Raw genomic sequence first — 22,469 nt, 5'->3', positions numbered from 1 at the left:
ATATAAACAGAGTAGTATAACCAATGATTCTATAATATAATTTGTTTGATACCAAAGAGTTAAATCAACTTTTAGAATAAATGAAAACCAATTATTCACCTTGTTCGAGCAGCTTGAGTATACTCAAAAACGAACATTTTTGATGGAACACTTTTAATCAGCAATGTGATCGCAATATCTCAATTTGATCACTTAGTTTAAATCGTTATGAGATTTATTTTAAAAGGACAAATAAAAGCTATCTAACAACGATAACATATAACAGCCTTGAAAGAGCTGGAGAACAATGTTTGCATGATTATTATGGAAACAATATTAACTATTCGACTTCCCGCAATTCCCTGATCTGATACACTTAATTATGTATATAAAAATTTATTATCAATATGCGTAGACAAACAGAGTTGTGATGTGCGATGAACGGTGCTATGTTCATCGACAAGCACTAAGCACATACAGAACTTTCACTCCAACTTTCACTTAAAATAATAATAAAAGGAGCATCAGAAGCTTCTAACAATTCCAATTCGATGCGTTTTAAATGTTCGAGTTAGTCGAAGTTTAATTACTTGGTCATCTCATTTTAATTTCATTTGGATTATAGAGATATATTAATGTACAAAGATATATGAATCCAAACATATGAACCTATACAGGTGCTCTGTCTGAAAATGTCACTAGAGTTTGTGTTGGAAATAATATTCATTGCTGTACTTTAACTGAATTCTCTAAGCACTTTTTTTTGTCTGGACAGGTATCAAATTTGAATAACTTATGGAAAAAAAATTTTTTTCATTTAACCCAGCATTTATTCTGTTAACAATTTTTTTTTTAAATTGTTCAAATCGTTTAAAGTTAGAACTTTTTATGGCATAAAACTTTTCTAATAAATTTTTGTATTTCTGATATTTACGACTGCAATTATACATCTTCATTTTGGATGTAATTATTTTACATTTTACTCTACTTTCCTAACTTCCATTTCCTTTTCTTGAAATAGTTTTTATCTTTATGAAACATAAAAGTTCTGAAAATTTTAAGACCTCAAATGATACCTTGATGAACACCGAAAACTGCTTCATTTACCTACCTACGTCAACGCCACTATCGTTGAGCTGAAATGTCATCCATTTTATAGCCATAAACTTTTTTACGATATTTTAACTATTTTTCTGTGCCATTTTTATTCCATTTTTATTGGATCATTTTTTCTTACATTAACCACTTCGTAGTAGTGGCCGTTCTGAGAAGCAAGTAGTGAAGGATACGCTTTCAATCGGACGTGCGCCACCAACATTTACACGTGTACCATCGAAACGGCAACCCAGACGCATGATTGAAGACTTTTTAAGTGGGCAGAAAAATGGCGAAAACTTTGAATGCACAACGCAGTTGGGAAAAGTTGCTGGAATGCTGACACCGTAAGTATAGTGCACATAACTCAAGTGTATATATATTTCATATCAATGATTAACGCAGTCTATAATGCAGATGCATTAGTAGAGAATGCAGCGAATTACACAAATTCGTTTCCACCTTTTTAAAATCAATAAAATTTAATAAATCACCTCACCTTACTAACCGCTTTGAGTAATGCCGCACGTCATATATGCAATTTCTCAATTTTTTCAAAAGGAACTTATTGAGTTACGATCAGACTGTTGATCGTTATGCACGCCTTAGTCCGTTCCGTCAAGCGTACATAAATTATTTATAAAAAATTCCCAAGCCTCATTTGTCTATAATAAATTTAATTTTTTATTGTGCATTAATTCTACACATCAACTTAAATTTACTTTGCAATAACTTTTCTCTTCTATTCGTATGTTAACTTCATTCCTGTACTGCAGTAACTATGAGAGTCCTTATAGATCAACATACAGTATTCCTACTAGTTTGGGCATACGACCATATCAACAAAATAATAATTCAAGCAACCACAATAACAATGGTGGCAGCGGTTATGGCAGCAATATACAAACACCTGATTCACCACGTAGCACGCGTAGCGCACCATGGCCGAGGTCACAGCAACGATCGCTCTTTGGCAATAATCCATCGAGTCCACGCTCAGTGCGTTCGGCAAGCACAACGGGTGGTGGCCTACATCATCACCATCAACACCAGCATCATTACCAACAGCAGCATCACCATCAGCAACATCAGCAACATCAACGGCATCAAGCGAACGGTGCTGCTCACCAGCGTGATCACGTACCTTCGCAACGATATCGATCAAGTTCGGTTGAAAGTCATTCATCAAATGATTCGCGCTCAACACGAAGGTAAGTGGTTTTTTCATGTCAAGTTATAAATATAATTGCATATTGCTGCGAAAGATTACAGATCTCCAGCACAGCAGTGGTTAGGCTGCTTTTCATAGGGTTTCTGGCATAAATTGTGAACGTAGTTTTATAATTTTTTTTTTTTTAGTGTATATTTTTGTGTTTAGTGTATAAAATGCAATACTATAATTTGCTCATCACTGTAAAATGTGATTTTGATATTTACTAATTTACCACAATATTGATTTTGAATTAGTTTTTTATTGCTTTAATATTTTATGCAATTATTAATCAATTTTTTCTGTTTACCTATATTCATTTTTTGCATTTATAGGCACAAGCATCGACATCGACGTACTTCCGATAATGAGAGTGAATTATCGCGTAGTTCTGGTCGTTCAGGTCGTTCGTATCATCGGAAACATCGGCGTTCGCGTCATCGTCGAGATTCTGGTGGTTCAGATCATGAGAGCACACGTGGACGTAGCTATTCTGGTCATCGCGCTTCTTCAGCGCGTAGTGGTTCAGCTGAATTGATTGATTCGGCATTGCAGTGGCGCGAAGTGCAACGACGTCAAGCAGAAGCTAGTCTAGGTCAAAGTTCCGTCCATCAGGCATCGGTGTCGAAGAGCAGCATGTTGGCTCGCAGCTTACACAGTAACGATAGTCATTCAGATACACACTCGCATCATAAGTCAAGGCGGCACAGAAAGAATAAGTAAGTTTATGAATATTCATTGCACTTAAGGAGAAAGAACTAAAAATTACAATATTAGTGCCTTATGGTTTTTATTATAAAATTTTAATTTGAAAAATAATAACTCATTCATAATTCCAAAAAAAATTCAATAAATCGTTTTTTCTATATCATATCTAACAACAGATCTCCATCCGATTCTCGCAATCGTATTTGGTCAAGTGAACTCGCTAAGCATTTACAATTTGATCTAGTCGATACAACTGGCATGACCGAAGATCAGCTTCGCGAAATTCCCTATACAGTAGTGGAAACGAATTCTAAGCGTTCTAATTCAAACCTTAAGATACATAAAAGCAACAGCAAGAATAGTGTTGGTGGTAAGAGTACAGGTTCTGGCAATACAATTACAAATGGTAGTGGCTCTGGGAATGGACAGGGTAAAAATCGTGTCGATCGTATACGCGGGTAAGTAACAACTAAATCAGTTGAAATAATTTGCTTAATTATGTTTTGTTCTATGATGTAGTTTATATTTTCAAAGCTCCCATCCGACTGATAACACTGGTGGTAAAAATGGTTCCATACGCTCGGCAAGCACAATTTCTTCACGCGAATGTGAACGTAACAATGGTTTAGTAAGGTAAAATAAAACATTTTATTCTGTTATTCTGTTAGTAACTGCTAATTTGTTTTTTTCAAATAAAATAGAATGATGTCTAGTATGAGTATGGGAGATTTTATATCCCCCACTGGTTCTAATCTTAGTCCACTTGAAAATTCAGCTTTACGTGTTTCGCATGAGCATACCGATTCTGGTTTAGGTGCTGATCAAGATTATGCTTATTCTTCTGAAAGGTAAAACGTAATTAACTATTGGGTTGGGGGGTTAGTACTTTTGTTTTTTACTTAATTTATTTTTTCATGATTTTAGATCTAGTGATAGCACACGTTACGGTACGAATAAATCATCTGGTGCTTCTAGTGGTAGTCATCGTAAATCGGCTGGTGCCGGTAGTGGTTCCAATTACAATAATTTAATGCAACAAACTGTGAGTAATCAACAGCAAACACAGCGTCAAAATTCCTTTTATGCACAGCGTCAACAAGCGCAAAAACAAAATTTCAAATTCTCCCAAACTAACCAAAACTCATCAAAATCAAAATCACTGGCGCCCATTCACAATACCCATTCCTCTACTAATTCAGCTAACAATAACAATTCGAACACTACTAATCCGGGTAGTTTTAATGAGGCGAACACTTCAAAGCCGAGCACTAATCGTCTGCTTAACTACACCACATTTGAGAACAACCAATACAAGTTTAGTCTTAACAATGTGTTTAGTAAGAGCGGTGCAGCTAAGAGTGCTGGCAGTATTGGCAGCATTGGTAGTGGTGGTGTAAGTGGTTATGGTTTTACTAACAATCAGATGGATAGTTTTCTTGAATGGCCAAATTCACCAGCTGCACCGTATTACTATAATGGTCCACCTTCGACAAATGTTAATATGAAGAAACGTGACGCCAAATCCGATATTGGTGTACCGATACGTCGACTTTCCGGTCAAGCCATAACAAAGACTCAATTATTAAGTGGCCAATTGCCGAATGCCAGTTGCTATCCGATGCCAACAGCAGCTTATTCGGTGGTCGGTTTAGCCTCGCACTTACATCCAGCCAAATCAGATTTGTTTCTTTCGTATATGCATTCTTCGTCTGCCGGGGAATATGAACGTCCATATATTTACAATTATAAAATGCCAGATATGCCGGAATTTATGCGTCCCGCCAATACAACAACGCCACAACACCAAAAACAGCAGCAACAGCAACAGCATCAGCAGCAGCAGCAACAGAATTTGCCACAACAAACTAACACGGCTTATCACATTTCAGGCGCACAAACTGCTGATCCGCCACCAGTTTATAAGCCTTCCAATAGTGGTAGCATCAACAATGGTGGCGGAGTTGGTGTTGGTGTTGGCAGTAGCATGTTGTATGGCGGTGCTGCGCCCGCTACTGATGTCATGTATTACCAATTTGACAACGGCAAGCCGCCAATTGTTCAACAGCCGAAATCTCTACTGAACAAGACCACAAATGATCCCTCGTCACAAATGCAAAAAGCAACGACATCAGCCAATGTTGTCGGTCCATTAGTCTACTTGCAGCACGGCCAGAATGTTGCGCCAGCAAATGCCACTTCAACACAGCAAACTGTGAGTAGTGATTTACTTTGTTTATCGCATGGCAAACGCATGTTGCTGCGTAAACTCTGTGTGGCATGTCAATGTTGTATTACTCGTTCACGTTGTTGTTGTTGTTGTCTTTTAACTTTGTTTTTGTTGTGGTTTCGATTTTATCCGTTTTCTTTGGCAAATATTTATTCTTTTTATTTTGCGTGTTTTTATATATAAATCTTTGTCTCTTGATTTACTGATTTTCTTCCTTCTTTACTTTTGTTGTCATTGTTTTTAATCATTTTTTTTTTGTTTCTGTTTTTGTTTTTTGTTTTGTGTTTGTGTTTGTATTTGTTTTGTTGCATGTAAAGCTCGTAAATTATTTTTGTGATTAAATCGTTATGTACTCGTCTGTGGCAAATATTTTCCGGGAAATTAAAATTTTCAAGGAGTGAAGTGAATAGTAAATTGAAATCATGGAATGTGTGAAATAAATTATTGTCGTGATTGAGAAAAAAATAGTAAGATAGTGACTTGAAGAATGGCTTGATAATATCAAAAATTTATAAAAACATATTTGAAAAAAAAAACAAAACATATTTTATTTGATTATAGTTTATGTGAAGGAAAAAATATACATTGTATGAATATTTTACAATATATTTTTTAATAAAAAATAAATTTATATATATAGACTAAATACTCTAAAACAAATTCTAGAAGATATATCTTAAATTTTGATCATGGTTTCAAGTGGAGCTTGCTTTTCTGTGCAAGAATCGCAGTTCGTAGATTTATATTTCTATAATGGAATGTTTCGATCTTAACCGTACTTCACATTTTTAAAGTAAGTAGCAGTTATTTTTTTCCCCTGCAACGTCCATGCATACCTAAAGTTTGATTTAGATGTGTCTACCAAAAACTTAGTGATTGTCTAAGCCAATTAGTTCGTGGGTTTCTATAACTGAATGTCTCGATCTTGTCCGTGCTTCACATTTTCAAAGGAAGTGCTCAATTATTCATTTTCCATTTTTTCCTTGCAGCTCATGTATATTTAAATTTGGATAAAAACAGTTCCACCAAAAATCTGGTTGTTTCCCAAGGTAATAAGTTCCTATATTTCTATAATGAAACGTTCCGATCTAGTTCGGGGTTCAGATTTTCAAAGAAAGTGCTCAGTTGCTTCTCTTTCGTCTTCTTTCTTTCAGTTTCTTTCAGTTAGGTTTTTTGTTGTAACCTATTCAAATCTAAAAAAAGTCCATAAGAGGATAACAAAACTTGTACAAAATATAGGTGAGGATAATTGGGTACAGTAAGGCAGAAATGGGTAGAAACAAAAATGGGTGAAAATATTTGAAGCTATCCTGTATTCAGATGGAAAAACGTTATAATCTCATTGGAGTGGAACGATAAATCAGTAGACCTTATCTTCATCTTCATCATAATGTTGATCTTGTTCTTTTTCCAAACCTCTTTCAGTTAATCGAAAACCCAATAACAATACTATAATCGACAAAAGTGTAGATCGATTGTAACATGCCTTATGCTATGTCAAGCTCTTAATATTCGGCCTCATTCTGTAAACAGCAAATATCTCATGTATGTTTTATTTCCAATTTCATAAAATATCGAATCGGATGTTTTAATAAAAGTCCGGTAGTGGAAAACAATTATAACAGTGTTAGAACCATAAAGTAGAATCAAAGATATTTCTACTAATCTTTCAAAACAACACTTTAATTTTTCTTGTGTAAAGTATACTGACTAAAAAAATTAGTTATCATGTATATATTATACATGATTGGAATGCAAGAGAATTATATATACTCTAAATCACTAGATTGCTGAATTCTTATGATTTACTTAAGTAGTACTAAACTGCATTATGTCAAACAAATACTTACCTATTGGTATAGTCCTTGCTGGGATTGGTGAGCGATTGGTGACACTTAGTCATTGTAATGAACGAGTGGCTTCAGGACGTAGACTTAATCGCTCCTGTTACCTTCTAAAGAGAAGGTATAGTCTCTCTTCACTTACCCTCTACGTAATCTATATACTAGCTCATGTAATCGTATTTTATAAATCCTTTCATGTCTTCTACTATATAGATATTATCGGGGTACGACAATAATAATTCTGCATTATGCGTTTTTGTTGTAAAAGGAAAGGAAATTCTATTTAACCTTGACTATAAGCTTATATCCAGTTAGTTCATAATAATTTTTGCACAACTATTAGTGGCTGGTCTACATATAAACTAATATAACAAAACGATCTGTTTTATTCAAGTTGTATCAGGCGGTGATATACTTTGAAAATAAAGTATTTGTATATTAAAATCAAATCTTAACGTAATTTGCTAATTTTTTAATATTAAACAATTTTTTTATGAAATTTTATTTTTTAATATTAATTTATTAACATTATGTTTTTTCTTATTGCAAATTAATTTCAATAATTTTTTTAAAAAGATTTTAATAAGAAAAATCTTATATTTTTAAGATACTAATTTGGTTATACATTATGTTCAGAGTTTATATTTCTATTTATCTTTAATCATATTTGAATTCATATACAAATTTATTCTAAAATATGCAATTTATTAATAGAAAAGCACCAAATATCTGGAATAATTTTGTTCTGAAATTCCAAACATAAATTCAAGCTTTTGTAATCAAAGTTCAATAAACTTCCATTTATTGTTTACTAATTGTGTTAATCGAATATTTTAGTATATTTTGGTATCTACTCCTGGAAGGAGATTAACCAAAGCATAGAGTAAAATCCAATAATAATTTCAAATACCATATAGTAGCAATGTATTGCGCCCAAAAGTGGGCTTAAAACATCAAATATCTTCTTTCACTTGTGTTTCGATTACAAGTCAGTGAAACCAAATCACAAACATATCAACAACATAAATTTATTGACTTCCGCCCTATCCAAAGCTGTAAGAAATGGCACAAATCGCATTTATAGATCTGCCCATATTTCTGGATATTCGTTTTTTTTTTTCGTTTGACTTTTTCTTATCATAAAATTTGATGTGTTTGTTTGATTTTGTATTGACTTGCCTTGATGTGCCTTTGAACTTTGCTGCTCTTGCTCGATTTGTGCGAATATTTAACTTCCAAAAGAACATTTCGCACAATTTATTTTTATTGAAAAATTATGCCACAGATTTGTATATTCTTCTAAGCTAATATTATTTTATTTGAATTTCGCATTGAGCGCCTGAAAAAGGACACGCAGACACCAAGGAGCGCATAAACAATAGCAAGGATACGAAAATTGTTTTAAGACAAGAATGACTTGGCGATTAATGCAAAACAAATTTGTTTCAGCAATTTTGGATTAATTTTTATTCGAATGTTTGTTGGGTTGCTCGACAATAATTAAGCTGTGCAAGCAATTTAACAAATTTGAAAAGTTTTCCAATAAGAAATGAGAGATTTGCGCAAAAATATTCTAAGCTTTGGATATACCGACATAGAGAGGTAGTGCGATAGACAATAGTTTAATCAACAATACTGGTAGTTACTGATAGTTACGAGTGCCGAAATTATGCTATAGAAGTTAATTGCTTTTCTTCACTTACTATTTCTTATTAGATTGAAAGAATTGAAAGAACCTTTTTCATGCTGACTACATTTTGGGGATGTCCTTTTTAAGTTGTTTCAAACAATTCTTCTTCAAAATCCAAAATCTATAGTAGATTCTCTCTTTGCTTACTTTCTTACAAATTTTAACATTTATTAAAGAAATAAGTGTACTTACATATCATCCCTTGAGTACTGAGAAATGTTAAGTATCTGAGAGACCCACTAAGCAGTGATCTAAAAAGGCAAAAAGCTTTAATTTATGATTTTATCGAATTTAAAATGTTTGTAAAAACGAAATGGTTTTATTATAAGTACAATGTATTCAAAATTATATCAGCAGATAAAGAGAATGTACTTTTTGAAATATTGATAACTGGTAGTGCCTTTACTATTGATAATGTGTGCAAGTAGACAACAAATAGACATCCATTTCAAAATGTATGCAATTATAGAATAGAAAATTAAATAGAAATAAATACTGAACTGGTTTTTAAGTAGCGAAGTTTTCATTCATATTAAAACCTATTGATTGCATATAAAAAGACTCAGAATTGTGGACTCAGAAGGATTTTTAATATCGTCGTCATTATAAAATATTGCAAACATTGAGAGTCTATTACATCAAACATCATTTAATGATTTTTTAAACAAACTAATTTAACTTTCAAAAGATTTTTAATGAAACTTTTTTGGTAAGCAAATCAAGAAACCAAAGTCCTTTCCGGCATACTCATGAATACGAATAATTGACTTGTTTGCGCGCTCGAATATTTTTTGCAAAAGAGTGAGAGAGCAGAATACTTGAAAATGAAATTCGTAAAGGAGTAAAAAAGAAGTGGCACTTTGAACTCGACAAAGTATAAAGGATAAAGGATGCCACCTACAGTAGCAGTAGCTTATGTTATGTGCCGCTTTGTAGGGATCCAAATATTTTTCAATCAATAGCAGCGCCTCAATTGAATTTCCTTTAGAAAAAAAAAGACAAGCAAAAAAGAAAAAAAGAATAAGGAAGCGGCTTTGAGTTTATGCGTACTTCAAATTTTTTTTATCACTACTGAATCTGTTAAAAATTTAATATGTAAACATGCATTTTTATTATGAAAAGCGTCAAAATGATTATCTACCAAAATTAAATTCAATTGCTGCAGACACTTGCGCTTTTCAACTGCATAATTTGCAATATACACCAACTGCCGCCTGCATCCTTCACAGCAGTTACACAAATGAATTTTTCTGAATTAAATTAACATACACAAAACAGCAAAAGTAGTTGCTGAATGGGGTAGTTGAAGACCCCTAACAACCAGCCAAGTTTAATGAAAATCCAAAGCGCAAAATACTTTTGTATTCTCCCACAAAAGTGCTTGTGTACAGCACACATATCTGTTTCAGTGAAAATGTTTGCTTGCTTGTGCTATGCATAGCAGCAGCAGCAGCTTTAGCTTCATCAAAATATTTTCGTTTATTTAAACGTGATCAAAAGCGTTGCCCGTGGCTATTTTGTCTACAATTTGCGCAGCGCTACATGAGGGAGTTCCATCCAAAAATTTCGTTTAATATGCGCTCTTACCTATTCGAGTAATTTGAGTTTAAATTATTTATACTCGAACGCATCAAATGCTTTTCCCTTTTCATATGTGTGCATTTAAATAAATTTTGGTATTAAAATAAAATTAATTTTTTAATTAGTTTTCCAAAAATAAACTCAATTTTCGATGTGAAAATCTGAAATAGAATTTGCCTTCATTTGAAATCAGTAACCTATCGTTGCTGACGGCTTCTTTTCAAGTCTTGGCAAATATAAATTAATATATAATATATTTGCAATATATATAATATGTATGTTATGCATATGTGTACATATATGTTATATACATTTAAAAAATTCTCTCGTGCTTTATAATTATATTTAAATATACATAATTATATACATAACATATGTGAACTTGAATGTTACCTATTAGTTACTAAATTCAATGAATACGTAATTTGGGAATGGTTTGGATAAATATAAAATAAAAGTTAATTAAAGCAAAATTATAAATAAAATATTATGAAAAAAGTATGTAAATCGGAGCTAAATAAAATAAATTAACAAAACAAACACTTCTATACGGATGTGTAAAAATTGCACAAAGCCAGACTCTGAGAAAACTTTCCAAGGTACCATGCTACATTAGGACGAATGACATCCTCAAAATACATAATACCGCGTTACTGAATCTCAGAATGGTTACAGGCTCCTCGGGGAAGTTTGCAAATCTGAAGTCAGTTATTGCTTAGTCTGATGATAATCCAGTCAAGGCGTAGAGATTGGTTATGAAGAAACCTCACAGTTATTGGAGAGTGAAAGTGCTCAAGTGCACTGACTTAACTAGCCTCAACATAATAAAAAAAACGAATCAAATATAATACATAAAAACAGAAGTATATATGATTCTCTTTCAAGATAGAGCATTACTATAAGCAAATATATAATAGCCAACTCGTAATTTTTAGCACTCATGGTGAATGAGTTAAAACTAAATACAGAAGGTGCGAATTAATGACTAAACAATTGTTCACAATACATCGATATAGAGTGTACTTGCAGTGGGGGAATAAATATAGAGACATAACTATATTGTAAAGATTATACATCAAGGACTTGCTTGGATCTGCCTTTTTTACAGGGAATGATCGGTATTTTATATATTAGTCTGAAGAAGGGCTCGAAAGTAGAACAAATGGACTTTACTAAGAGAAAATTGAAACCACTGATCTTATAATACCTGCTTATAAGCCGGATAAAATAGTTTGTAATGTATTAAACAGAACAATAGACATCCAAGATCTAGCTGACATTATTTAATAGAAATATTTGAAACACTTTAAAGCAAAAATGAAGTATTTTCTATCAACCACTAAATTGCAGCAAATATATATACCATCACAATATCTTCTAACTATAATGTATACCTTTACTATCTTTTTTCCCATATTTTAAATTCAGTTAGAGACTACTTCAGCTTTTTTTATTGTATGTCATTGGCCCGTGCCACATTAGAGCAATTTTTGAGTCTTAATTTTGATACATTCATTTTTATAGTTGCTACCTTATTGTGGTAGGTATATGGAAAAAAAAAGTGTGCATGTGTTGTTTTCATTAGTTTTCAACAGCATCAACGCATGAGTAAAATTTCAAACCATTAAATGCAATAAACTGTTCGAAAAGTGTTATAAAAATTTATTTTATTTTTCAATTTTACTCAAGTCTGGTATGGGCTTTAAAACATTATGACATCTAGTAATTAGGTTTGCTACTTATAAATTTTTTTATAGTTTTGTAGATATGAACCGTGTTTTGATATTTTGGACTTGGGATATCCGACCTAACAATTAGTAAAATAACATAAATTTTAAATTAATTGGTTGTCATTTATTTGATTTCTTCATGCCTCTTTACAATCTAGATCCATACCGAAGTACTTTGTTAATTTGAAGAATTGCAACCTCGCCTCCTTAAAGTAGAAATTACTTGCTTATAAGACAATTTATTATTAATACTCCATACTATCGTTCGTTGAACTAGTTGCAAGTTTTTTATGTTCTTAAACAAATATATTCTTTTTTTAACATTAACAACTTCAATTTCATCTGTTATTAAGTGCAATCCCAATGCGCATACATACTCTTATAAATTTTTTTAAATTCCAATGGTTTGTTTAGTTTTCAAACTTTGAATTCTATATATTTTATTGATTTTATTTTAGAGTTTTTTTTTAGAATAATAAACAATTGAACATTTCATTGTTATTTATAACGTTTTTATCAAAGGATAATTCACAATAAAAACGCAATATATATAGTTTGCATTGTGTTTGCTCTCCTAAACCAATCATCCATCAAACAGGTTGCTTTCACCATCAAAGTCCGCAAATCAATTGTTCGATAACATTTGAACAATCGATGCCTGAAACCATCGTCCGGCAGAATAAAAAAACGGAATATGAAAAATTAAAATTCTATTATTTTAACAAATCATTTTCTTTCTGAACTGCAGTGGGATGGATGAAGACTTGGTTTTTTGAATTTATTTATGAAATTTGTCTAACCAACTAAAAAATTTATGAAAAAATTAATTGCATTGCTGAATGCTTTAGTTTTATTCATATGCATAAGTTAATGTAATGAATTAATGGCATAAAAAGGATATTTCCACACGATTTGCATTTTTATTAATTTTTATAAACTCATCAAATATTCTTATGTGAGGAGGAATCAGTAAAAAGTGGGATGGATACGTTGGCACATATGTCATTTAGTATTTGAATAATTCTATTTCGCAGTAGAGACAAATGAATGCCACCTTCTTTACTGACCCGACATGTCTGTTCATTAATGCATAAATACGAATAACATTTCATCAGGAACGATTATGACTTCTTTACTTCTTTGAATCCAGTTATGCTTTTTTCTGTCTCCTATTTGTACATTAAAAATGGTAGACTTAAAAAGTAATTATTTTGACACGCCTGCCTGTGACTGATGTGCGTCGTCCAATACCGGTTGCTTCGCCTTCCGTTGTCCGTTGTCTGTTGTTGCCTATGCAAATCGCACGGAATGTGCACCTTTGCGTGCAAGTTTCCATCTGTGACTGTGACTGTGACTTTGGTCAATTGTCATGTTCCATTGACAACTTGCAGAAAAACGCTGAAGGTGATTATACAAATTGTACTCGTCATACAAATTAAAAAAGTTTCATTCTATCCTCTGTGTCAGTTCCACTGCTGGTTCTGTTGTTCTGTTGTTGTTCTATTGTGTTGTTGTACGACATTCGCAGAGGTATGAACATGATAAATGTACTTTTATGAGTTTTATGGCTTTTTATTTTAAAGAGATTAAAAAGGTATATTGCTTAAGGATTCCTATTGAATAAGTTTGGAACTGTGTTGGCCGTTGCGTTGCTAATGCTTAGCATTAGCAATGACGGGACGAGCACAAGTGTGCCTTTTCTATGCATACTATATTTTTATTAGTTATATTTTATGAGTTTTGCTTGCTGTAAGCTCTATCATTTAGTAAATTGCAGCGTAAGGTACAAAAACTTTATAGCTTCACTTATATCTGCTGCACAGCCAAGCTAAGCGGTTACTGCATTTTACTAATCATTTTTAATAACTAAATGGTCTTAGTTGGGAATAATTGGTTACAGTTATTCGAATCTAATTCAAACCTTTATTAAACTTGCAACAACCACATTCATTAAATATTAAAACTAGTAAATAAATTGTTTTTGTTTTACTCAGGGTTAGGTAAATAGCTACTGATAAATTTATACTGATAAATAAACAATGAAAATTCTGTTTTGAAGTATTACCGTTAAGTTTGGGTTTAGACTTCTTAAAACTTTTTTTAAAATAATACAACTAATGAATAACATTATGGTGTGCTAGAAATTGTGATCATAATTCGGCAGTTTGAAACGATCCTGCATGATAAAGAACATATCGCCCAACTGAAATTCACGATCACCGAAGAATTCACTAATAATGTTCTTGAATTTATCTAAGCTCAATAATATTTTTCATTGAAATTAATATAATTGAAATTGAGCACTTTGAAAATATAATAAGTATAAGGCATAAAAAATAAAGATAAACTAAGCTGTGGAAGCATTCAGACTTTTATTAGATCAGTTATTTGAAAAGCTATTTCCGATGTTCTTAAAAGTTAATCATAACCTTAGTTATTAACTGATATTTTTGATGTACTCAAAAGATTTTACTACCCTTAGCCGTTTACTATGGTTTATAGTGTACTTAAAAGCTACAGCTCCAGTAATCTTATCTTGATTCAAATTAGAACTGGAAACAAAAAAATGTAACAACAAGTCTTTTTACCGGTAAAAACGATTTTCTGTTATGAAAGTTAAAAGATATTGTTTAAATAGTTTCGGAAGCTCTGAAATTTTATAAAATATTTTGTTTTGCTGAATAAATAGTCTGATATCAAGTAGATTAGATATTAAAGTATATGGTTATAATATACATATATATATATGAAATGGTCTTTGTGATATTATAGATAACACTCTATATCTATATACTACATAACTTATTATTTCTTTTTGTATAGAAATCTATTAGTGTATCTATATGTATATATGGATTTTAATAGATTGTAATAGAGTCAAATATTTTGAGCAACTTTCTTATTACGCTATATGCTAGTGGTGTTTACATCTTGAGATATTCAAAAGTTCCAGCATTATATACATATATTGTAGATATATTGTATATTATTTTAGATTTTAAAAATCGTGACATATTCTTTGTTTGCTTTGGTTTAATAAAATAGTTGCATCATTTTTAATAACTATTGGAGTTACTATTGCTCAATAAATAAAAAATTTTTCTTTGAGATATATGTTAAGTGTAGTCTAAGTTGGACTTGTATTTAAATATGTTCAAGATATACCATATATATCTTCAACCGATCTATAAAGTGTTGTCTTTACATATATATTATTTTTGTTATATAAATATTAAAGTTTTTTTACTGCATATCAGTTTCATTTAGTATAGTATTATTGTTAATAAATATGCGATTTATAGTTCAAGGTGTTCAATTCATACTATATATTTCTACAAAATATGAAGTGAAGTATAATCCATACAAATATATTGTTCCTATCATATATTTAAGGTATTAACCAAATTTAAATATTGATTTATATAGTGTTAAATATTGAACCATTAAATACATTTTTTTTTCTTAAAAACTATATGAGGGACCAATTTTGGATATATAAAAAAATATATTTTCATATTCTTTCAGAAAGTATATTTATTACTTCACTTTTTTAAAAATAGCAAAATCGTGAATAAGGAATTTAATATTAAATACATTTAAGTAAATATGATAATGAAAATAATATAATATAATTAATATTTAATAGAGAATTAATTTGTATTATAATAGATATGTACTCATACTGATTATAAATGTATAAAAGATTTAAACAGTGACTGAAATGCAATGTAAGATGTATACGAAAACGTCTTAAATATATATATAACATGTAGAGAGATATGTAGATATGTTCTATTACTTAGAATAATTCTATTTATTTTCAAGACAATTTTCAATTAATTTTATTACTCAAATTGCTTTCTATGGCAAAACTAAGTCAGTTGAAAAGCAAACAAATTCGGCAAGTGCACTTGAAGTGCAAAGTTACTTCTTAATTGGTTAGTCCAAGTATTTCAAAGATTTAGCTTTGATTTTATTAAAGGACTGAGTGAGTAAATTTGTGTATGTTACGTTATCAAAATATTTTCATTTATCCCATTAATACATAAATTGCATTAAGTCTTTAGCTAAGCAAAATTAGTTTTAATCTCAAATCTTCTTTGAAGTAGAATACTTCAAATGTGCAGAACATGCACTGCAGGTGGATGTAGACTCCACAAAGGAGTCTGTGGCAGCTGTCAAAATGTTCAAATCTCTCATATTAATTTGAATATTAATATATAATTAAATAAAGCACTAAAGCTTATAAAAATATAATTTGTTTTAAACAAATTTAAACAAAACAAATATATTTTTAATATTTTTAGTGCAATTATTTTGTTATGAAATTTATCATTAGGTAAAAGAATTCTATTTAGTGTATTTGTAATTGAATTAAAATATTTTTAAAATACTCTAAAATATTCATATTCATTATGGATACTATTGTTTTCATATGAAATAATAAAAAAATAAAATATGGGTATATATAAATATTTTCAACATTGTATGAATTATTTGTTTAAAATAATGAAAAATATATTTTGCATGTTTTTGTGTACTTTGATTTTTATAATTATTTTTATTTGTGATGTAAAATAAAAGTAAATAACAGAATTCACAGAAAAAACGGTAACTTAATTTTGTAAGTAAAATATTTATATAATTTTTAATAAACACACATATATATAGATATAACAAATAATTTTTTTAACATAATGTCCTTTATTAAGTATGAATATGCATGTTTCATCCACATATGATGAATAAAATAAACAAGCGTACAAAAGTAAACTCACAAATAAATTGCATAAATTTTGCACGTTGTACCCATAATATACTCCTTCCAAAAAAAAAAAAATATTTATTTATAAATTAAAAAATAAATTCCATTCAAGATGTAGTCATGAAAAAATATAATATTTTTGTATGTAAAACAACTCTAGTACATCCTCGTATATATTTTTTGTGTAATTGTTGCTGTTGCATGTTTTAAGCATGAATTTTGGTCTCATTATTTACCGTGATTTTTTTCCGTGTATTTTATTTGTTTGTATGTGTTTTGCTCTTAAAACGAAATTCGTTAAAATTTGAACAAAAACTACAACAAAAAAATCCTTTCCCCTTTTTTTCGTTTGTTTGTACGTTAAAAACCCAAAAATAGTGCACCAACCATACCAACACAAACAACTCCAATTCGCACTTGCAATCCCCCAGCAGTGAGGATAACATTCAAGAGGATGATGAAGAGGAGGAGCATGTTGATGAAATCGAAACGGATCAATACGATGAAGATGCAAATAAATTCAGCAATGCAATTATGAATGCTATGACGACAATGTCACCAACTTTAAACAACAACTATAACAATAGCAATAGCAATAGCAATAGTAATAGCAATTTGAGCAACCCTACCAACATAAAATTTAATAGTAGCAACAATGGCAGCAACAACACTAACAACAATGGTATTCATAATAATGATAGCAATTTTAATGAGCAGCTGTCATCTCCCACAGCAGAAACTTCAACAAAGTCGTCAACGTCAAATAAGATTAATTCCATACCAACATCCGCAACAGTTTCCGTTTCCGCAAATGTATCCGCTTTACAAAATATTAATCTTGATAATTGTAATGCAAATGTGAATGTGAATGCTACCAAAAAACACGCAAGCAACAATACCACAAATCCCTCTACCCCAACTCATAATACACCAACAAAACCAACAAAACCAACAACCAATATCGACAATTTTAATTCCTTGAATGCTAACAACATGCTCAATCGCAATCAAACTTCAAATACAAATCAAAATCAGAACGAAATTCTAAATCAAAATCATAATCAGAATCAGAATCAAAATCAGAATCAGAATCAAAATCGTAATCGAATTCAAAATTCACATTCAATACAAAATCAGAGCCAGAATCTAATTCAGAATCAAAATCAAAACATTTCCTCCAGTTTAGAGATAATCCTTTCGCCAATTATTCAAAGTAGTCGACGGTAAGTTTGAATTGTGTTTTACCTTTCCTCAAATAAATTACATTTAATGTTTTTAGAACGAATATAATTATTTAGTTAATTTGTTAATACATATAATAAATTATATTCCTTTGAAATATAAATTTAAGTTACTTACATTAATTAGATTTACTTTTCCAAGGTTTATATGAAATGAAATGAAACCCTCCCAATTGATTGCATGCATTTAATTAAAAATTAATTAAATTAAAATCAGTGATTAAAAAAAATTTCAGAAGATATATAAAAATTGAATTTTTATAAAAACAAAAACCATAGAAGCTGAAATGTCAGTAAATCAACTGATATATATCCAAATCTCGATATCTCCAATCAATATCAGATTTACGATATCAGTTTCACTGATCACTGCATAGATTACATTCTATAACTTACGCGTAAGTTCCAAGTACATATATTAGAAAATAAAAAAGGTTTATGTGGTAGCTGTTTTTAAATCTGAACCGATATGAATAAAATTTTATATAAGTTATTATAGACAGTTATAGTTACGTCAAATGTGAAATTCAATGTTAAAATGTACACCTATCAATTGTAAATATATGTATTTTTATTTGGATATATCTATAACCATGTGTATACAAAAATAATTACTTTTTAAAATAATTGTAAAAGTAAAGAATTGATAATTCTGATCTGACCAAAAACACCAAAAAATTGACGAGATCAGTTTTTTTAAAAAGGAAGAAAACTTATATCCGATTATTCAATTTATGTTGTAGTAATAGAATATAGTACTCCCATTTCTGTCAATCCGACAAATGATCAGCGCCTAGTCCCGAAAGGTATCTGTGTAAAGTGTGATTTAATTAGATTGATAGACAAAGCTAGTAGATATATCGGACATATATATACGTTATAGGATTTACGAATGTAACATGAAATCTTAGCAAACATAATACCTATATCCGTTTTAACAGGAATTATTAATTATTAAAGAATATTGTTTTCATGTAATAAAATGGTTTTAATTGTTTATACTTTGCAAGAAAAATCTCAAAAGTTTATTTAATATTAAATATACATTGAATCTACAGTGTGAGGCTTGAACCTACTAAAATCACCTCTTAGGAATGAATGAAGAATATGTTCACAACAATGTGGAAACTTTATTTTAGTAATTAGGATAGAGAGATATGTGCAAGTCATATGCTAGTCAGTGAACTAAAATTAAATAAACCAGAAAGCATGGGTATGGCACAGCTAGATAGTGAGTAGGTGGCCGGAAAAATTATTATAATTATAACATATATAATATTAAAATTTACACATATATAGATAGTGATTAGGTGGAGGGGGTATTAAATATACATATAGCATAAAGTAAAATATATCCAGAAAAATTATTATAATTATAACATATATAATATTAAAATTTACACATATATAGATAGTGATTAGGTGGAGGGGGTATTAAATACACATATAGCATAAAGTAAAATATGTCTAGAAAAATGATTATAATTATTATATATATATTATAATATTAAAATTTACACATATCTTCTAAAAGCAAAGGAACGCAGAAAAATCTTCATCGACATGACAATTCAAACTGTTTTCGGTATATTAGAATATTATATTAATTGATACTACTTAAATAATTCATACATAAAAAAGGATGCTAAAACTAGTATGAAAAAATATAATCATCTTATCCTTACCCATATGCTGATATATATAAAATTTTACATTATTAAAAAATATTTTTCTACTTTAAAAAGCTTATTGAGGAATTGAGCTTGTAATCAATTTTTTTATTACTTGATTTCCTATGATATAGAAAATCTAAAATTTTGCTTATGGAGATCTACTGTTTTAATTATTAAATACATATAAAATTATTTTTCATTATCTGCATCACATAAAGATGGTCTTAACTTGCGATGTAAATTTTGGCGCCAGTGTTCAGGTACACGTAATTTCTGTCTTGGTGCACTTTTGTCAACTGCAGTTTTTTTAACAAATGGGGACCAATAGTGTGTAGCTGAGATACCGCAATTGAGCCTAGTGAAACTCTCATATGATTGAGCTTTTACCTGAGACTCGTTAGCCAACTCTTCAGCATGTGGTAGAAAATTATGTTGTGTTGGTATTCCAGAGCTCGTATTATTGAAATTATCACAAAACTGGAAGTTTCCAAGAATATGCTCATTTAAACGCGACTTCTCTAAAAATTGTGAAGAGTTAAGTGTGATATCACTTGCCTTCAGATGATGGTTGTTTTCATGCGGTTGTTTAGTTTCGTTGGATTCTTTCTTTCCTTTCTTTCCATCTATTGTAGGTATTTGTTTAATATCAGATTTTCCGAACTCACAAAATCTATTTTCTATACGATTCATTTGTTCATCCATATACTTTAAGTTGGATTTCATATCATATAAATTTTGTAATAGATTCTCACTCACTATGGACTCTGCAACATCGGTACCTGACGTAAGTTCATCTGAGCAAACTTTAATGGGTTGTGGGTATGCATCGAGGTCAAAAACTTTTTCATTTTTCTAAAAAAAATGTTTTTTACTAATATATTTATACTTTCAACACAGTGCTCACCTTTAAAAACTTTTGATCCTTATTTAAATTTTTGTTGACTTTTGCATGTGGATCATTTACAGTAGATTCCATTATTTATGTTAAAGTGCCAAAAATGTTAATAATAATATATCAACAAACTAAAATTTTGGAATATTATATCTGAAAGTAAATATTAATTATGATTTGACAAAGAGTTTTTTTTTAGTATTTATACTTGTGGGTATATAAAAAGTTTAAACTTTGTAACGAGTACTAGATCTTAAATTTAAAGTCTAAATACCAAATTTATAATGCACTCTCAGGAAGATATGCTGATTTAAGGTCCGTCATCAACTAAAAGACAAATAAATGATATGATTTTTTTTTTTAGCCTAGTTAAAGCCTAGTGTGGGGTAGAGATAAGCCCCCCAGCCATTATAGAGTAAAAGTGTGTAATAGCACTAACTCAAGAAGAAGAAGAATCAAGTAATGCACTTAAATATTAAAAAAATATGTCATACAAATAAAACAATTTTAATCTTTTACAAAGTTTCCCTATGGATTTCTCGGGTCTCTGTGTGGACTCAGACAGCCGGTTATATTTACCTTATGATTATAATATTTGTTTGCTTTGGCCGTTTGCCCTTTTTTTGCTAGACCAAGTTAATTCCTTCTTATCTTTTTTAAAAAAAAAATAAATATTCTTAAAACTGAAATTACAAATTAAATTATATGATCATTTAGTATTCACAGAAATGTGCTCATGAACAAAATTTTAAAAACTAAAATAAAACTAATCTACTATTTGCATTTGGAGTGTTAATGTAAGAAAAGAATTTTTAATATTTTCATTTATCTTAACTATTGTAGTATAATATATCTATTCCTATGACAACGCATGTCACTTCACCATCATTGAGATAACTTACATGATTCATTTTCCTTAAGCACAGATAATATCCTGCTGGAAATGATAGTACTATAAACCTACACTGTTTGCATCTCATATGGCATACTTGGTTCTATAGGATCTAAAATTATTTATATTAAGGAAAATTTTGATATTTAAAAAGTTTTCTAACTTATATCATATAAGTTATATGTAACTTTTTCTTTTTAAATTTAATATTTAAAACTTATTTAATAAGCTAGTATTTATTTGTTTTTATTTAATCGAATAGTATATATATCGTATATATTACCTTTTTTTTATTATTATTAAATAATATACATTGAATGCAATCTGACCTAAAAGATCCATTGTGCTTCTAAGAGCCCAACTAAAACAATTCTAGACTATTTAAAAGTCTCGTAATTGATGTGGTCTTACGTTTACCTATTTAATTTAAGTCTATGTTTTGGCACCGCTGGCATAGAATATGTTCTGATATTTTTTTCTCCCCACGACAGATTCGACAGTAATCACTTTCTACCGTATTTAAATTCTTCATGTGGTGATTGAGTGCACATTGTCCTGTAAGAAGTTCAGCGGAGATATTAATATCGTTTCTGCTAAGGCCAAGGATAGCGTCAACTTTGATGTTTTGATTCTCCGCAAAACGGCTATGGACCAATGAAAGAAGTACATGCATCTTTTTTTGCTAGGGCTTCTGTTATTTCATTGCCCTCATGCCGTTTATGTCCCAGTACCCACATAAGAGTAACATAGTTTCTAATTTTAATTAATTAATATCGCTTCAAATGGATCCATATTGTTTAGACAGTACTAAAGAGTAATAAAGATGGTTTTTAAGTAAACCAGCAGTAAGCTATGTAGTGCCTTAGCATTTTTTGAATCATTAACAAATTACTTAGTGTACTATGTGTGTAGGTGAACCTATTTTGTCGAGTTAAAAACATG

The 22,469-nt window shown here is 30.2% G+C and overlaps 2 protein-coding genes across 5 annotated transcripts in view; one reads left to right on the top strand and one right to left on the bottom strand.

The window, feature by feature from the left end:
* LOC119680646 (band 4.1-like protein 4) overlaps positions 1–22,469 on the top strand; it is a 52,898-nt gene that overhangs the window by 20,086 nt on the left and 10,343 nt on the right. The window contains exons 8-15 of one of the 4 annotated variants that reach the window (XM_038093571.1): positions 1,233–1,421; positions 1,851–2,285; positions 2,620–3,003; positions 3,169–3,450; positions 3,527–3,625; positions 3,694–3,840; positions 3,917–5,204; positions 17,208–18,052. In XM_038093571.1, the coding sequence (XP_037949499.1) occupies positions 1,233–1,421; positions 1,851–2,285; positions 2,620–3,003; positions 3,169–3,450; positions 3,527–3,625; positions 3,694–3,840; positions 3,917–5,204; positions 17,208–18,052 (3,669 nt within the window). Of the gene's footprint in view, positions 1–1,232; positions 1,422–1,850; positions 2,286–2,619; positions 3,004–3,168; positions 3,451–3,511; positions 3,626–3,693; positions 3,841–3,916; positions 5,205–17,207; positions 18,053–22,469 lie in introns of all 4 variants that reach the window. The other 3 variants (XM_038093570.1, XM_038093573.1, XM_038093572.1) reach the window with 3 other exon arrangements.
* On the bottom strand, positions 19,891–20,792 carry LOC119680649. Its single transcript, XM_038093574.1, has 2 exons — positions 20,648–20,792; positions 19,891–20,595 (listed from the first exon to the last, which is right to left on the bottom strand). Exons 1-2 carry the CDS (start codon positions 20,717–20,719, stop codon positions 19,933–19,935), a joined length of 735 nt encoding a protein of 244 aa, XP_037949502.1. The 5' UTR covers positions 20,720–20,792; the 3' UTR covers positions 19,891–19,932.

The sequence above is a fragment of the Teleopsis dalmanni genome, chromosome 2 (assembly GCF_002237135.1).
Source record: "Teleopsis dalmanni isolate 2A chromosome 2, ASM223713v2, whole genome shotgun sequence".
In the NCBI taxonomy this organism is placed as follows: domain Eukaryota; kingdom Metazoa; phylum Arthropoda; class Insecta; order Diptera; family Diopsidae; genus Teleopsis; species Teleopsis dalmanni.
The sequence above is the reverse complement of the archived record's forward strand: the minus strand, read 5'-3'. Positions and strand labels throughout refer to the sequence as shown.

Excerpts from the sequence above, each read along its gene's own strand:
- LOC119680649 (XM_038093574.1), bottom strand. The coding sequence starts at position 20,719 with ATGGAATCTACTGTAAATGATCCACATGCAAAAGTCAACAAAAATTTA. Across the intron at positions 20,596-20,647 it reads AGGATCAAAAGTTTTTAAAG|AAAAATGAAAAAGTTTTTGA; the intron begins GTGAGCACTGTG and ends CATTTTTTTTAG.